The sequence below is a fragment of the Psammomys obesus genome, unplaced genomic scaffold (assembly GCF_907164565.1).
Source record: "Psammomys obesus unplaced genomic scaffold, mPsaObe1.curated_primary_1811, whole genome shotgun sequence".
Lineage (NCBI taxonomy): Eukaryota > Metazoa > Chordata > Mammalia > Rodentia > Muridae > Psammomys > Psammomys obesus.
In genome coordinates this window covers 8,407,612-8,426,174 of record NW_026591918.1, presented here as the reverse complement: position 1 = coordinate 8,426,174, position 18,563 = coordinate 8,407,612, and the positions used below count along the sequence as shown (strand labels likewise).

The following is an 18,563-nucleotide window of genomic DNA, read 5'->3' as shown; positions in this document are numbered from 1 at the left end:
CTCAAGGCATACAGTACCAGGAAGGGAAGACCTTAAAGAGTACAGAACTGTTAGTTCAAACTGTTTAGAAGAATCTGAAAGGCACTTAAAATGTGTCTGAAGACCATAAAGATGGAATTGCCGAAGGAAAGTGACTCCCTTCCCCTTCAGGGGCTTCTAGTTTGGCTCTGGCCCAGAAGGCTGGCCCTTGACTCTAGTAGCTCAGCTAGACACACTCTGTGACCAGGAAAACAGAACCCAACAGGTGGTAGATGCACTTCCACAGCAAAAATCCAGTCCAAAGTGTAAGGCAGCACCTTAGGAATTCCTTCCTCTTCCTAGCTATTAAAACTGGAAAAGCCCTATAGTTCTATTTAAGCAGGACCAAGAAATCTAAGCCACATGAAAGGTGCTTCCCAAAAGGGTTGCAGCCCAGGACCTCCTGATCTACGACCACAGACCTGTCATCTTGGCTTGCTTTGTCCGTTTTCTGTGTCCAGGACAGACCCGGCTGTGTCCTTCCCAGCTCTTCTATACAACACTCCACCTCTCGCTGTCCCAGAGCCTTCTGGCATTTTCAGAGACCCCTTCACATCAAGCCTTCCCGTGAACAGGAATCGACCTTCTCACTTAGCATATGCTTGCAGAAAGTACCGGCAATCCTGGTACTTGTGCACAAACTCACAGTGAGGACTAAGTAAGGAGGTGAGAGTATCCCTGAAGACTTGCAAGGCCAGTACTGCCACTCTGAACACATTAACCCCCGACACCGTTCTCATCTGTGAGCAACTCTGTCCTGACAGGATCACATTTCCCTCTCTGAACCACAAGGAACAAACCCTAGGGGTCACACTGGACACCAATCAAACCCACGAGAGCAGCCAGCTCCACATAATAAACCCCACGTTTTGCATCATGAAAATGAAATCTTTAGTTTCTAGAGAAGGGAACAGTGGCTGGAGGAGAGAAAAGTGGGAAGGAAAGGAAGCACCATTCATAGCATCTTGAAAACATGCATACAGTAGTCTATGCACCTGTCAGCAACTGATCCTGACTAGGTTGTCACAGACTATTATTGTGAGAACAAATGAGCACTGGCTCAACAGAGATAACGGCAGTGCAAGCAAGGATGGAAAAGAAAAAGTGGCAAACACATGGCTAGTTGGGCACTTCTTGTTCACAGCCAAGCAGCCATAAAGAAAGTGTGGCCAGAATCAGAGGTTCTCTAGGGCCACTTGAAGAAACCTCTTGTTATAAATAAGCAAGGATAACCCTACATCTGCATTCAGAGCAGCAGAGCCCCCACCCACTCAGTGAAGAGCACAGCCTGCTGGAACTCCCCATTCTGTCCACAGAGCACAGTTTTGAGAACAAGTAAGTTTGCTAATTAATGCCTCTCTGCACAGCTTAGTTATAACTCTTCTCTAACACATTAGGGGGACACTCTCAGGCCTCTGTACCAACAGACCTCCATTAGTGTGTATGTGCCCACCAGGAGACAGCGCAACCTCCCCACCCAATGGCAGGCATGGCCCTTGCTCCCACCCCCACGCGACAACAAGGGCCGTCTGCGACTTCCTTCTTTACTATAAAACTCCCGAAGGAGTGCCTCTGGCGATCCCCAGATCCGCTAGCCTCCTCCATCAAGCCAACCAGGTTGCCAAGAGTTTCACAAAAAATGAGGAAATTTAAAATGTAAATAACAAACGTGGTGTGGGAAGAACAGCCAGGGGAAACTTCAGCTACAACTTCATTAGGAGAGCTTGGGATAGAGCTGAACAGGTGAAGAAGAAAAAGAAGGATAAGATGTGGGGACCGCGGCAGTCCGAGAGGATCTTCCCTGAACAATGGAGGGAGCAGGAATGGGGGTCGCGTGGCAATGTGGGAGCACGGACTGCACAGCCCTAACACTACAGGTGGGTGTGGGTGTGGGTGCGGGATTCAAAAGCCAACAGAGAGAGCAAACCTCAAGAGTGAAGATCCAGAAGAGAGTCCAGCATTAGACTAGTGGAGACTTGAGAATGTGGGATCTAACAGCCAAGGGGAGGCTAAAAGGAGCCCCTGAGAAGGAGCTGAGGGCGCTGCTAGCTTTGAGGGTGGGTTCTCGGTCCACACCGGAAAGTGGGGTAACCTTCATTGCGATGGCACGGCAAAAAGGGGACCGGCTTCAGGCTGGCATCTGACAAGAGACAGGTCGAAGGTGGTGACGGGCAGGGTCACTCCTGGGCAAAGCTGCAGCTATAAGCCAAGGGCGGTGAGGGTCTGGGACTCCCTTCCAGTCTGAGAAGCCCAGCACGGTCTCGCGGGAGAGGGAGGCACCGCAGCCCAAGGGCCCGGTGCCCAGGCCGGAACTCAGCCGGGGGGAAGGTCCCAGGGGTGGGGCTGGGACCGCGGCTGGCGACACGGGGCCGGGGAGGGGCTGGGGTCCGGGACTCACGCATCAGTGTGCTGAAGGCCACGACGCCGAGCAGCCCCTGCAGGAAGATGCCGAAACTGTGCATGAGCGCGCCGCTCTCGCAGCGGCCCGCCCCGGACGCGACGGTGGAGGCCGGCCCGCCCGGCAGTCCGCGGCTCGCGTTCCCTCCCGGGCCTTGCATGGCGGCCTGGCGGGAGGGCGCGAGGGGCCGGCGGCCTCGCTGCAGCCCGGGCCGCGCCGCCCAGCTGCGACCCGGGAGCTGGAGCCGGGAGCTGGTACCTCAGACCGCGGCCGCCTCCGCGCCCGCCGCGCGTAACCCGACGTCTGAGATCGTAGAGCCTGATTGGCCGGGCCAGGCGTGAGGCGGGCTTCGACTGCCGGGGGCGGAGCTCCAGCCAGGGCTAGCGGGCGGGGCTGGAGAGGGAGCCTCTGCAGGTAGATGGAGCAGGTGAGCCAGACGGGGTGGATGGGAATCGCCAGGGCCCTGGGCTCGCAGCGTCAGGGACAGTTGATTAAGTCCGTCGCTAAATCCCTTTCCCCTGCAAGGTCAATCTTTTATGCCCTGGACAATTTACTAAAAATAATCTTGCATTTTTGCCCTCAGAGTTGGATTCACTACTTCAGAAGTGGAGCCCAATGACCTGCAGCTACGCTATGCTAAAGCAGGGTGTTGAGTACAACCATCTCAGACTGGGTCTTCTTCCCACGCCACAAACTGAGTGTCCTACTTTCATGGTCAAAAGCCTGAGGATTCGATTCATTAATTAAAGCTCCAAGGTGAATCTCTGAACCCCAACCATAATTTGTGGGGTTTTCATTGTTTTGAAGCAGGCTCTTATGTAGCCCAGGCTGTGCTCAAACTTAAAACAATGATGTGTAAACAAGGATGGCCTTGAACTGCTGATCCGCCCGCCCACACATTCCAAGTGCTAGGATTATAGGCTTGTGACAACACCGCCTGATTTCCCAGGCTGATCTAGAACTTCTGGACGCTAATGTCCTTCCACCTCAGCTTCCGAGGTAGCTAGACTACAGGTCAGTGCCAGGACACTTGACTCCCTTTTTGATTTAAATGATTACTTCAGTGCAGCCACTTTTCACTTTAAAGAAATATAGTGAGTTTAAACGAACAGTCAATAGGCACATGTTCCTTGCTTTGTTCCCTTAGGAGGTACAACTACAAATTGAATGTTTGCTTTGAGAAAAGGTCTGGAACTCATTATGTAGACTAGGATCTGCTTGCTTCTGTCTAAAGGCGTAGGCCACCAAACCCAGCCTGATTTCATTAAAAAAAAAAAAAAAAAAAAAAAAAAGGCTAATGATGGATATTTGCTGATCTCCAATACACTGCAGTGCAGTAAAGACAGACTCCCACTTAACTCTTACTACTCAGACCCCTAGACTTCTCTGGTGTCTCTCGAGACACCTATTGGTCCCCAGAGCCCTGACTTCCTGCTGCATGTGATCTGACGTCCAACCAACGCTGAGCTACATTTGTTGCACATTAAACACTAACTCTAAAGAAATTCCCCCAAAACGTTCTAATTATCAGAGGGATAACTGCTTTCCAAAGATTTTTTTTTTTTTTTTTTTTTTTGTTAACAGGAATATTAACTCTGTAACTCAGGGAAAAAGTGCAATTCTGCAGCTTTTTTCTTACTATCTACTTACACACCTGCATCTTCACACAGTGTTCTAACTGTAGAGATGCTGTCCCCATGCCCGTTCCAGGAACTGCTTGCTGCTCAAGCTTTGAGCTCAGCTAGCTTTCCCACCCCGCTGGCTTCACTTTCCCGGGTGGGCTGTTCTACTAGTACTCCGCAGACGGTTAGACCACACAGTTGTCTCTCTCTCTCCTACCTCCAAGTACGAGCTTCCTCAAGGCAGAACTAGTCTTGATTCCAAAGATTTAGCACACAACAAATGGAACTGAATTTTAACTCATAAATTTTAAAATGCTCCATAAATTTATTCATCATGGGAGGGGGGAATATTAAGAAAATGAATGGAATGGATAAGGGAAACTTAAAAAATTGCATTATTCCCTTGAAGTCCAAGAAAGATCTTACATAAAAACGCTCAACAGTTACAGTTCATGTTCAGGGAGAACCAGAGGATGTGTCTTAAAAGAGACTATGATTGGGCACAAGGAGACTCCAGTTACATGAGGACCCAGAGTTCAAGAAAAAAGTGCACATACAGTTGAAAAATGAAGTTTGGGACAGAACACTGCTCTGTACAATCGGATGTGGGTGATTCTGCAGTCCACAGAGTACAAAAAGACACGTTTTCAGAATTTGAAAACAGAATCCCCAGGTTAGGGGGAGTAGCAAGGATTCTATTTACCTTATCTCTTTTTAGTAAGTTAAAAAAAAAAGTTCTCTAAATCCAAGATGAGATGAGATGAGACAGCAAGGGGTGGGAGTGGATTCCAGAATCTTATTTAAGTAGGAAGGACCTCTCTTACCCATTTCAAAAATGATTATCTGAGGCCCCACTAGAAAGAGTTTGGAAGAATGTGCTCTAGCCAAAAGCCTTTATTACTATAAAGCCAGACAGATTAATACTAGTTTAATTTTCTCACAACCACTTAAAATTGTCATATCACAAGTTACGATAAACTTATTTGCCAAAAAGAAAGAAAAGCACGCATATATTCATTCAAAATAGTTTTGTTTTGTTTTTAATCCTTTAAAATTATAACCATCAAACTTGATGGGAGTTAATTTAATTGATATTCTTGTGCATATTTCTCCTTAAGTGTACTTTGTCATCAATGCATAAATTTTTAAATTAAGAAAAACAGTAAGCAGGAAGAATACAATGCCAAAAGCATCTCATTTTTGTTCCAAATAAGCAACTTGTTGTGTTTTTTTAAGACAAAATACATTAAACAAAGTGCATTACTTTCAAAGAGAAAGCATTAGAGAGGGGTTTAAGGAGGGTGCTGGAACCAGCCTGGAGTCCCATCCTGACAGGCCTTTGATTGTCTTTAGAGAAAGTTCAACCAAAAAAGGAGGGAGGTGAGAGAAAACCATGAGCACTTAGAATCTCGAGAGAAACATCCAAACTATCTTCCCAGAGATTCTTACAAAGGGAACTAGAGATGCTTGCTTCATCTTAGCCTAAGCTTTGTAACCTTCTGTATCCTCCACTAAGCACCTGCTTTGTGACTTTAGTTGCCTTTAAAGTCTATAACTTTCAACATTATGTGACCACCTATTCTGCCAGCTAGACATAGTTTGACAGAATAGCTCATATAGGAACCCTTATGCCTGAGATTCCACACATCCTGAAAACAGTTCCTCTCACACACATCAGCAATGGTGACACTATTTCACTGTCAGCAGCTTCCCTCCTTCCAGTGGCTCAGTTCTGCACTTTACTGCAGACAACTTACTTGACAACTTACTGCAGACAATTTCCTAGACAACTAAGTGAATCTGTTGCTTGTCTCTTTCACAATGCTTCACTGTGGTAAGCCATAGTACCATACCAAGCTAGTCAGAAAAAGCATTAGGAGAGTTTTAGACCTTCTTTTTTTATCCCCCTTCACTTCTAATTTTGCTGATTCTTGTGGAAATTTGACTTCTTAAACACAGCAGCAAGAAAATCAATACACATTGCATTTAACACCCACTACCTCTATGCCTCATAGTTAAGACTGCTCCCAGAGCACAGTTACCTACATGGCTGAAGACAAGCAACCAAGGGAAACAACCGCAATTGAGTGCACTGGGAACCAGATCCATTTTGACTGGACTTTTGAGTTCAGAATTCTTAGAACTAAACTCCAGGTCAATAGGTAGCTTTTTATGATAAATTCAAATTCCCCAAGTATTTACATTCTCATACAAAGCAATCATCAAAATTCATGAATAAAACATTTAAAGTGAATAACGCCAATGGCAGGAAAGTGACCATTACTTCTTGGTTGTACAGGAGGCTCTGTCCTTACAGAGTTTCTGAGCAGACATCATGGCCACAAGATACAGCAACTTACAAAGGTCCTAGTGCCAGAGAAATCCAAATTCACAACGGGAATATCTTGTTTGCCCAAGTTCTCTACTTCACTTCTGTTAGCAATTTCCCTTCTTCACTTCGTAAGGACAACATACATCCTATTCATAAAAAGAACACTTAGGAACTTGTGTGAATTTGCACACCCAGTATCTAAGGCATTCAAACTGTGTGTATCCACAGTATAAAGACTCTCCCAGCACTGTTGGCAGTCGGTCTAACTGGACAAGGATCTCTTTAATGTAAACTTTTGGTGAGAGGGGCCAAGTAAGAATAAGAATCAGGGATAGTTTTTAACAATGATTTTACAATAGGTTTTACACTGCTGTTACCTTTAATTTAGACTAATGTTCTGCGTCTCTTGGAAACAGTGTTGGCTTGAGAGGGGTGGGGTGTTTTGAGTCCTACCTACCCTAAGCAGTATTCAGGCATGACATTAGTAGCTAAATTTGTTCTAAAGAGCATGTAAAATGTATTCAAGTCTTCAGAAAGCTTTGGTCTAATGCCCTTTCCCTCACAGTGAAAATAATTTTACTTCTAGGAGAAGAGACACAAAGGTCAAACTATGAACTGATTTTTTTATGCTGCCCCTATCATAATTCAATAAATATTTACTAAGATCATCATTTCCAGGGTACTAGGTTGGCTAGTACCCTTCCTGGACCCATATTATAAACACAAAGAGCCACAAACATTGCTAAAGAAAGGCTAAAGACAGAATTAACAGGCTTCATTAATGCATCCCCTGTTTGAAGAGGATGGTTCCCAAAGGAAAACAGCAGATAGAGTTAAACCATCAGAGCTGAGCTGCACACAGAGCTGAAGGTTTCCCTGGAAGACGAACATAGCTATAAAGTTTGGTTTTGGTCAGTTTAACTTTTCACATCTAGAAGGATAATATAGTCCATTCATGTGTTTCTAAGTTTGTCAGCCCAGGTTAAAGATGGATCACAAAGAGCCTGACTACAGGAAAGCTATGAGAATAACTGCAGGTGAACTCCAGACAAATAGTCTCCTTATAGCATAGCTCTAAAATTTTTTTGAGGTTGGCTTTCTCAGAAACGGGGTTCACACACAAATGTGCAACATACAAACTGCTCACCTCAACAATGCAAACTATTATCAAGCTTAAAACATCTTACTGGTGTAGTGGGGCACACCTTTGACCCCAGCACTCAAAGAGGCACACGCAGGCAGATTGCTGGGAGTTTGAGGCCAGCCTGGCTGGTTCAGACATCCAAAGCTACACAGAGAAACCCTGCCTCTGGAAAACAAAACAACACAAACCAACATCATCTCAGCATCATAACTGAACCATCATTGCTACCCAGCCTAACCCCTGTTAAATGGAATAAACATTGTTTTTTAAAGTCAGAGTCTCATATAGCCCAGGCTAGCCAGAATTCACTATATAGCTGAGGATGATCTTAAACTTCTCATTCTTATTTCCACTTCCCAAGTGCTGGGATAAAAGGTATGTTATCACCATACCCAGTTTAGGATTAGAATTTTATACTTTAAAAAGTCCTCTGCAAAATTCTCATATAATTATCCTCTTATGTGTGACAACTGGGAAGAGGATGGGGTAGAATGATTCTTCTTTAATGTGATTGTAAGAGTGCAAGAAATATTTAGGAGAGCCTTCAGTTGTTTACCTTATGGCTGGCCTTTCTACAGGAGAACACAGAGGCTGAATAGTTATGGTACAATCAGACAAGGCTGCCGTGTGTCTGCTCCCCACACACACTGAGGACAAGTTAGACCCATGTGCTTCACCTTCCAGGCACAATACCTGTCATCTCTGACAGTTCTACAGTCTGTGATCTTTGAGTCAAGAAGAGAGGTAAAACGGCAGTCATTGCCGTCACCCTTCATTTTACTATGTGAGAACCTACAGGCCTAAGTTTTATGTCCTCATGAGACTCCCCTTTGTATTAGTGACTTGACTGCTGAGGTCTCAGGAAATAAGAACCACTCTAAGTCAGCTTGTTTCCTAAGTCAAGAATGTTTCTTTCCCATAGCATGAATGAACCACACTTTTAAAAGCTGGATCTCTAAGTAAGCTCAAATAAAGTGAACTGTTACTTAAATGAAGCTTCTTCTCAGATACACTGTTGGCAACCTATGTAAAGAGTATTACTCTAAGAGTTGTTTGGAGGGCTGAGTTAAAGTGGTTCAAGAATTCGCCAATGAAGAGGAGGATCCAGACTACAGACTTTCTTAGTGCTCATAAAAACAAGTGGGGTTTGAGGTGAGAAAAGAAAAAAAAAAAAAAAAAAAAAACCACAATTTAAATTTGTAATAATATTACCTTATATTTGTATAGCTGTTCAGAATTTACTCAGTTTGCAATTTTAAAACATTTTCATTTCTTGAGAAAAAATTCTTAGGGTATAAATCTGTAGGGATTAGGGCAACCCAAAAATAAATAAATAAATAAATAATCAACAAAGCAAAACATTTAAAGGAGGCAACCTGTGTGTATGTCCTTCCTTACTCATGACTATAGTATAGCAAGTGCTATTCTTCTATATTAGCTAACAATGCCATTGTAAGTGAAAATTCACCTGGAGTTTCATGTCAATGTGAGTTTAATTTAAAAAAAAAAAAAATTTTTTTTTTCCAAAACTATGAGCTACTGAGTGGGAATCCTCAGACTGTAGTTACATTCATTTAATTGGTTTAACTGAAGACAGGCATAAAAGTGGCTAGACAGAGATTTCCAGACTCTTTAACCACCTCTCCCATCCAAGTTCCAACCAGGCCCCAGCTCTGCTTAGCTTTCCAGAGACAAGATCTGGGACATTTGGGGCAGTGTTGTCGTAGACTCTTAACTGCCTCTCAGTATGCATCACTAAGAACACTACTAAAAAACTTCATACTTTGTGCCATCCCAAAGCCACATCTCTCTACTGTGTGTCTCTATGTGGACATTTCTAGAAAATCAGGAAAATGTGCTTGACATTGGGTCCAAAGAACACATACTGATTTTCCTTGAGAGTAGAAACTCCAGAAATAAAAGAGGTAGTTAAACAACTCTACAGAAAAATAAAACATAAAATGAAAGCCACTTAAGAAGAAAGAGTGAGAGAATAATTAAACTGAAATATCATACATTGGTCTTTGTGAAGTCACTTAACAAAGGTAGCCAAAACTAGATTAAAATGGAAAACACAATGGTAGAATTTTTAGGAAAAATCCATGAAGGGACTGGTGTGTAAATGCCAACATGATATCTTTAAGAAAGCAGGCAGTGCCTTCTCTAATTTCTGTCATAATTTTAGCATTCGGCTTAAAAATGACATCATAAAAAAAAAATGTCACTCATGGCTGTAAGCGCAGTCATCAACAGAGGTAGTAAACAAAGGAACTCCTAAGAATAGATTTTAAAATGGATCAAAGTGTGACTATACATTCAAAACCCTAGAGCCACATAATTATCCCCAAAATCAACTGCTTTAATTTTACAAAGCTTAAAAACACAATGACAATGAAGCACTGATGTGCCTTAGGCACAGTCCCAAATCAGTGCTGACTTAAAGCTATGTCCTCTCTTTTCAAGAAAGAGAAGGCAGAGAACAAAGTTCAATTTATGTTGGGAAAAAACAGAATGAAAATAACCAAACTGGTGCTGTCCAGCTGTCAAGATCATTCTTTGTTTTCAGGTCCCATTAATGAGAATTTGTATTTTTAAGTTTTTTTTTCTCACAACTTTTTTTTTAATAACTGTAATCTTCTGAACAGAAGTCCATATTTCCACTGCAGGAGAGCCATTTTTGTGCTGTTTTTGCTTCCTCAGTGTAGGTCCTTCTTCCCTGAAAGTGCAAAGAAAGCAAGCCAACACTTGCAGGGCCGACAGCCCCAGGACTACTGCAACCACCTGTAGAGCAGGGCAAAGGGTTTGCTGCACTGTGCTTCAAAGACCCAGCTCACTGTTTGTCCTTCTCAGTTGGCAAACTGCTCATAAAAGGCAAACTTGATCCTCTCTATGTGATGGCAAAGCTTGATGGCAGGACCCAACTTTAAGTCCATGCATTCTTGAACAGTGGGAAGGGTAAGAAGCAAAAGGGCCTGCCCATCGATTTCCTGTTGAAGATAAAGAACAAAGTCTGTGATGTGCACACATGAAGCTCCTTCATGACAATCCCTACTTGCACTGACTATTACAACTACAGTTCTATACATCCCTATATTACTTTTCCCTTTAAAAAGTATTACAGTTTGCCAACCTTGAGACTCTAATCTACTGATTCTGCTCAACAGCAAGTTAGTATCTGTAGAGTCCTGTAATTAATAACTAATTGTGAAAAGGAAACATACTTTTATTTAAAAGACTCTAAATCTAAAACTATTTGAAAATACTAACCATAAACTTTAGTGTTCTCCTACCTTGTAAAATTCATCTAAAAACTTCAAGAATGATCAGGCCTTTGTTTTATTTTTGAGACATGGTCTCACTATGTAGCCTAGACTGGCCTCAAATTTACTGTGTAGCCCAGGCTAGACTGAAACTTGTGAGCCTCCTACCCCAACTATCTAAGCATGGGGATAACAATCACAGACATTGTTCTGAATGGGGTTTCATCTTCTATCTGTCATAACTATTCAGATTTCACCACTAAAACTGGTAATCACTCTAAAGCCTGGCATATTATAGATGCTAAGTTTAAAAAAAAAAATAGTAGCAAATAACTATTCTTTAAAATGATGAGGTCAATTAATATATGCTTGATTTTAAGTAATTTAAATATTTAGATGGATAGAATTAAATTCTGAGGGAAAACAAAGCAATAATCTGCTGCAATTATGGTATAAGTCATATGAATAACAAAAGAGAACTTCAACAATCTTTTGTACCAAACCATTTTTCTAAAACTTGTAAGTTTTTCCTATTATATGCATAGTTCTTTGCCGAAGTGACATTTTTATTACAGATGTTACTTTCTGTGATTACCTGGTCAAGGAATATTCTTGCCAATGGAGCACAGTCAGTGGACCTGATGAACCGTACAACATCTGCCACACTCCACTTCAGTGGGTTACTCTCCAGGTGAAGCCTTTCATCAACTTCAATCCTTATTTCCTTCATTCCCAAGAATGAGATCAAACCAAATAGTGTAAGAGCTAAAAATGTCTCCCCAAAGAAATTAAACAATCCCTCAAGACAGCATTCAAAGTAGCCTTAAGACTGACATTCCCTGCTCCCCTTATTCTTACTCTCAGACTGATTTCTTCCAGCAAAGATGACAAGAAACTCACACACAACTGTTATTTGGGAAATGAATAATACAAATTTTATCTTATTTATTAATGTTTCCCATGTGTTTCTTAATGGTCTTAGCTGTTCTCTGGTACGATGCTAGAGCAAATTTCATTTCTAATGAGAGAATAAAAATATTTTTTTTGAGAATAAAAATCTTTTATTGCTCCTGTTAATGGGATATTTTAAAAATCCAGTTCAAAATGGTAATTTTGTTTTGTTTCATGCCACCCGGGCTATCTCTGAACTGGTCTCCGGCCTCCATCTCCCACGTACTGGGTTACAGGAGTACGTATGTCACCACACCTACTTTTTGCTGTGCTAGGGCTTACACCTAGGGCTTCATGCATGCTAGGCAAACACTCTATCAGCTCTAAAACAGTAAGTCAGTTATAGCCTTTAGTATTATATAGGTCATACAATGTGCATTTATGTACAGAGTAAACGTGCTAAACAAGACAGCTGAATGAGAGGATTAAATGGGAAAGTAATTTGTTTCTAGAAAACCACATATTATTAAAGAATTATTTAAACAACATTTTTACTTAAACCAAATGGCAGGTTAAAAATCAGCTAGCAATGAAACTTTTCCTCTTTACTTAAAACAAGCAGCTTCTCTGAGGACGTCCTTTCATAAATCATCTCCAAATAATGCTTGCAGCTTTGAGGATCATTTTATTATTTTTTAAAATGCACTTGTATTTGTGTATACGCAGTGGGTGTGTGAACCACACTCAGATGCGCACATGAATGCAGTCCCCATAGCAGCCAGAAGAGAATATCAGAACTGAGATTCCAGGTAGTTTTGTGGGACACCCTGCCATGGGTGCTGGGAACCCAACTTGAGTCCTCTAGAAAAACAAGACATTCTTTCAGCTGCTGAGCCATCTCTCTACCCATTGGGAATCACTTTTTAATCACCCTAGAAATTTTTCCTACATTTATATGGAAAGAAGTGGAATGCTGGTACCATAAATGATGATAAAGGGAAATGAGAGGGGCAAGGTGAGAGAGACTGCTTTTAATACGGTACCTTTGGTGAAGGAGGTTTATTTTCAACATCTGAGAATGAAAGAGTGCGGACTTCTCTTTTATTCGTCTGTGTGTCTGGAGGAGGTGGAGGAGGTGGAGGAGGTGGAGGAGGTGGAGGAGGTGGGGGCGGTGGGGGCGGTGGGGGCGGTGGGAGCACTGGGGTGGACATCTCACTCTGTGTGGGAGAAGAAGAGCATGATTTTTTTTCTGACACTTCCGACTCTTCCTGTAACTCATCCTGTTGCTCAGATGTACTGCCCTCACTTAGGGAATCATCATCTCCATCGTCTGCATCATCCTCATCTTCACCCCCACTTCCCTAGAGGAAAAGGAAAAATATCTTGCTGAAACTCAGAACAAACCAGTCACTGGACCACAAAACCATCTACTGACCAAATATTACAATTACAGAGACATGCGGGTACTGTGTGTACAGACTGTAAAGCAGTGATCATTCAGCCCCTAGAAAAGACAGATATGTCACAGATCTTATACCTGTGGTGAGCCCACTGGTGTATTGTCAACAGATGCAGAAGAGCGTTTCTTCTTATGAACAAAAATATTTTTCCGCCTTTTTCTCCTCTTATTAGCTTTTTTCATGGCACACGACAAATTACTATGCCCACCGGGTGGCCTCCCAATTCTTTTATTTTTCTTCTTTCCATAATAGTGTGCTAAATATAAATGACCAAAAAAAGGGGGGGGGGAATAACTTTATTATTGTTGTGTGCCTCAAAAACCACAGGATTCTATTAGCACAGCAGAAAACGGGTATACTACATTTGAAGTTTAAATTCCATTAACAGGAATAAGCAGAGAAATACATAATTTGATTTGTACTAACATGTAAAACTAAACAATCTTCACTCCGTCGAGGCAGAGAGCTTTCAGGGTTCCCAGTCATTCATTTGTGGGGCAAACACTGTTATCGTTCCCATCACTGCACATGAACTTGCTTTCTGCAGAACCATGCAGTAGGTAATGCTTTATAAATTGCTTTTTTCATACAGTGTGATTTGCTTTAGTCTCATCTGTGCTGTATATAAACCATTTAAGTAGCTCATTCTGCATGTTTGTAAGTACATCTATTCTATAGATGTACCCATTCATCTATTTCACTGCTGATGAGCACCTGGGCCATATCCAGGTTTTTATCAAAACTAAATAAAGTTGTAATGAACAACTCAGGTTCTTTGCAAGAGCAATAAGTGGTCTTAGCCACAAAGCTATTTCTTTTCTTTTCTTTTTTTCTTTCTTTTTTTTTTTTTTTTGAGACAGGATTTCTCTGTGTAGCCTTGCCTAACCTGGACTCACTCTGTAGACCAGGCTGGCCTCAAACTCACAGCAATCTGCCTATCTCTGCCTCCCTGAGTGCTGGATTAAAGGCATGTGCCAGTAATGACCACCTCTAGATTTCACTTTAAACATTTGTATTTTTTTGTATTAGGAACATTTGAAACCCTCTCTACTAACTACTTAAAGCATACACTTAAATGTTGCCAAAAGTTAGCCTTCCACATCGTCATCCTACGAGGTATCGCCAAGAACAACAAGAACCTTTGTTTTAAAGGGGGGTAGATAGTATTACTGAGCATCATCAGGCCTCGGCCCCTGAGGCCTTTACACAGGTATACAAACAAAGGTGCACACAAACACAAAATCCTTATCCCTCCAATCCTCCTGCATTATTGTACCCATCAATCAACTCCTCTCCATTCCCACCTCCTGAACACTCTTCCCAGGCTCTGACAAACACTATTCTATTACTAACTTTAGCTTCCACATAGAAATGAAAATATTTAGTATTTTTCTTTGTGTCTGACTTATTTTACTTATCAGAACATCCCTAAGTTCTATTTGTTAATGCAAATCTCAAACTTCCATTTCCCACACAACAAATTATACTGAGCTATTTTCATGTGTTTATTGCACATTGTATATCTTCTTCCACGATATGTTTGTGCAAGCCTTTTTATTCATTGTTTAAAACTGTTTTCTTTTTGCTTTATTTGAAAAAACAAGTCACCTACATTTTTTTGAATTTTATTATTTTTTACAAATTAGTTAAACTTACCCAAAAAGTAGGCCAATTTGGTGTTTGTAAATTGTATTGCACTTATTTATTTAAAATAATACATAATTTTAGATATAACAAGTTCACTTTAAAAGAAAATTATACATGTTTTAAAAATTATCACACAAGTTAAAAATACCCATCTGTTTTATATTTTAAAAATGTAATTGTAAATTTAAAGCATGAGTTTTATAGTCATAAACTGTTCTTCCTGAAATTCACGATTAATTGCATCACTGGCAGATTAGTAGCTGAATTTTGAACCCACAATGGTTCTTTAAAATATCTATGTGCAAGCCTAAAATGGCAAAAATTTATATTCTTGGGGGGAAATATCTAGAATGTGAGCTCATTTAAAGAATTCATTTACTCCGTGCTAAATTAAAGGTTACTGAGCTGCATTCTTCTTTCACAATTCCACAAAGCCTCAAATTATGGAAACTGAATCCATCTTTCCAGAACCTATTACAGTATTGATATCTCTATTAAATTCCACTTCTCTGATTTTCTTTTCCTGAAGAGACACTGTGACTCTATTAGAAATCTTAGTTGAACGGAAACCCATGTGGCATACGATTAGCTATGTTAAGTACACAATCCAGCGGTGGTTAGTATCTTCAAAATGGCATGCAGCTATCAGCTCTGCATCATCTCAAACTTCCCCTTTTATTACTGAGTTGTAGAAATTCACACAATGTTCTGAAGTTCTTGGCTGGATACACACATTAAAAATATTTTCCCAATATCATGGCTTAGCTTCCTCTTTTTTAAATGGCAATAAAGTTTTTCATTTTGGTGGTCTTATGTGTTTCCTTTATGTCATCAGTATTTCTGGGCTTCACTAAGAAATCTTTGCCTGCCCTAAAGTCTTGAGACTACTCTTGCTTTCTTCTAAAAGCTTTGTAGTTCTAATTTTTACATAAGGCATCTATGATAGGTCTAAGATTAATTTTTGTATATTGTATGAGATAAGAGCCTGAGTTTGGTTTTGGTTTTCTGTTTGGATATCCACTGTTACTGGTACCATGTTAAAATTAGTTCTTTCTTCACTGTTTGTAACCCTTGTTAAAATCATTTAATCATGTTAAGTTTCACCCTATTTCTATATCCCTATTTCAACCCACTATTTTATTCTACTACCCTTTAATACTAAATCTCTGAATAATTAGTTTTGTCTTATGGTTAAAAAAAGAGTCCTTCAACTTTATTTTTGTTGTTTTTTTTTTTTCTTTCAGGATTGAAAAGTTTGGGTATTCTAAATAAACAGCTGGCATGGTGGTATCTGCCTATAATCCCCCAGTAGTTGTAAGGCTGAATAAGGTGGACAGAGGTTTTAGGCAAGTCAAAGCTACATAGTAAGTTCTAGACCAGACAGAGCTATACATACAGAGAGACTGTTTCAATGCAAGAGCTGAGCATGGTACTACATACCTGGGCTAATAATAGTAATGATGATGATGATGATGATGATGATAATAATAATAATAATAATAATAATAATAATACCACCACCTTGTTTCAAAAAAGAAACCAAAGCCAAACCAAACCAACAAAGTCCCCCTACACATACCCTCCACACACACATGAAGAAAAGAAGGGCTTGGTATGTAGTTTGGAGACAGGGTGCTTGCCTAATGTGCATGAAGTCCTGGGTTCAATACCTTACAAAGGAGGGGAGGAAGGAGGGAGGGGAGGAAGGAAGAACAGAAATTGAGAGGGAGGGTGAGAGGGGAGGAGGAGATAATTTTAGTTATATAGCAAAATAATATAAAAATCTAATATAATTTTCTGCAAAAAAGAATTCCTCCTTGATCCTTCCATTTAAAAATATTCAGTTAAATAAGAACGGAATGAATAAGATCACATGACCTATAGTATATCTATCATCTGATTCTTTATAGAAGCTTGTGCTTCTGCTAATATAAATGTTGCTGCAAGATGTAATATGGCAAATGCTATGGCTAACACATGTGAAACCATCACTCACTGTATTTGGTCTTTGTAAGAACAGAACAGTTCTCAGAACATGTATCCAGAACCATCCGTGGACCAAAGAGGTTGGGACAACATTCCAGTTTGATACATGTTTGCCGGCAGAATTCAGTCACTCGATCTGCTGTTTTCACTATCTCAACAGTAGCTCGATAACTCTTTCCTTTATATCTACAATTAGAAGACATCAGACACCAAAATTATTCCACCAGTGATAACCCTGAGAAAAATTTAACAGAAACATTCTGAAAGTTGCTTTACTTGTCTTTCATTGTTTGAGAATTCTTTTTTTAATGAGTTATTTATTTTTATTCTATGTGCATTTGTGTTTTGCTTGCATGTATGTCTCTGTGAGAGTGTTAGATCCTGTGGAACTGGAGTCGGTTAGCTGCAAGCTGCTGTATGGATTCTGGGAATTGAACCTTTGGAAGAGCAGCCAGTGCTCTTAACCATTGAGCTATCTCTCCAAAGCTCATAGTTTGAGAATTCTTAAAACAAGTTTTCCAGTCTGTATTTAAATCTGGTACGCTTCAACAAATTAAAATTAAGTTATTATATAAGACAAAGCCCCTGGTTTCTGTTCCTAGATAAAAGTATGTATGTTGCATTTCTGTATTCATTCATTTGAGTGATCAAATGATTCCCAGGGGACTCAAGCATGCTAGGGAAGCACCCTACCCCAGAGCTGTCCTCCAACCTTGAAGAATGTTAGAGCACTTTTAAAACTACTATAAAAGCACTTTTTCATTAAATCTTCCTTTATCTTGAGCAGTGGTCCTCAAGACTGTGGCTCAAGGACAGCATGACATGGCAACTGCTTATCCACCCACAAAAACTTCAAGTCAGAAAGCAATAATACGTATTCATAAATTTTCACAGAAGTTTTAAAACATAATTTTACATATTTTCATTCTAATAAAGTGTTCTTGTATTTATGTCTCTTAAAGTTAATTAATTAATTAATTAACTAACTTAGGATTAACAGAAATGACAGAAAAAAATTAAAAGAAAAAAATCTTCCTGGTCCTTCATCACAAGCAGCTGCAGCAGCTCTGCTCTGGGAGTACAAATGACCTGATACTATCAAGAAGCTTCATTACCTGTGAATGACAAATAAGAGTAAAGGCTGAGGGGTTATACTCACTTGGCTTTTAGGACTTCCCCACATCCATGCCACACAGAATCTTTGTCCAACTGGAGCTCACGAAGGACACGGCTGGGTTTGTAAGCTGCATTGATAAGTAAAGTGAGGACCTGAGATGGGTTTTAAGGCAGAAATACGGGTTCAGGAGGAAGGAGAAAAGCAGACCATTAGAGTCTTAACGCTCTTAATAGTGTTAAGACTTTTAAGATAATTTCGAAAATTTCCAGTCAGATTAAGAATGTTAACAAAATAAAAAAGCCAAAAATACGTTGCCTGCAAATTAAGAGTAACCAGATTCCTTATAACAATCAGGAAAAAACCAAGTACCACAAATTTGAAAGTACTATAACGTGATCTGAAATGCTTCCCCAGCACGGTGCACACAGACAATTGTATTTATTTGGGATCTTCTTAGTATTATGCTGTGATAAAACACCAGGACCCAAACAACTTGGGGAGGAAAGGGTTATTTGGCTTATGGTTACAATCTATCCTCACAAGAAGCTTCAGCAGGAACCTGGTGGCAGAAACTGAAGCAGAGACCATGGAGGTCAGTACTTACTGGCTTCCTTCTCGTGGATTGCACATCTTGCTTTCTTATACCCAGGATCAGAGTGGTCCAGAGGTGCCACTGCCCACAGTGAGC

General features: G+C 40.7%; 2 protein-coding genes across 4 annotated transcripts in view; both read right to left on the bottom strand.

The window, feature by feature from the left end:
- Positions 1 to 2,699, bottom strand: part of Stimate (STIM activating enhancer) — a 49,953-nt gene extending 47,254 nt beyond the window's left edge. Inside the window, exon 1 of the mRNA XM_055612475.1 lies at positions 2,417 to 2,699. Coding sequence (XP_055468450.1) covers positions 2,417 to 2,576 — 160 coding nt within the window. The 5' untranslated portion in view covers positions 2,577 to 2,699. The remainder of the gene's footprint in view (positions 1 to 2,416) is intronic.
- A 6,005-nt stretch (positions 2,700 to 8,704) lies between these two features.
- Sfmbt1 (Scm like with four mbt domains 1) overlaps positions 8,705 to 18,563 on the bottom strand; it is a 105,684-nt gene continuing 95,825 nt past the window's right edge. For 2 of the 3 annotated variants that reach the window (XM_055612344.1, XM_055612343.1), the window contains exons 17-22: positions 17,918 to 18,027; positions 16,769 to 16,944; positions 13,203 to 13,381; positions 12,709 to 13,026; positions 11,370 to 11,498; positions 8,705 to 10,501 (exon numbers count right to left, since the gene is read on the bottom strand). In XM_055612344.1, the coding sequence (XP_055468319.1) occupies positions 10,361 to 10,501; positions 11,370 to 11,498; positions 12,709 to 13,026; positions 13,203 to 13,381; positions 16,769 to 16,944; positions 17,918 to 18,027 (1,053 nt within the window). In that variant the 3' untranslated portion in view covers positions 8,705 to 10,360. The remainder of the gene's footprint in view (positions 10,502 to 11,369; positions 11,499 to 12,708; positions 13,027 to 13,202; positions 13,382 to 16,768; positions 16,945 to 17,917; positions 18,028 to 18,563) is intronic. The other variant, XM_055612346.1, reaches the window with a different exon arrangement.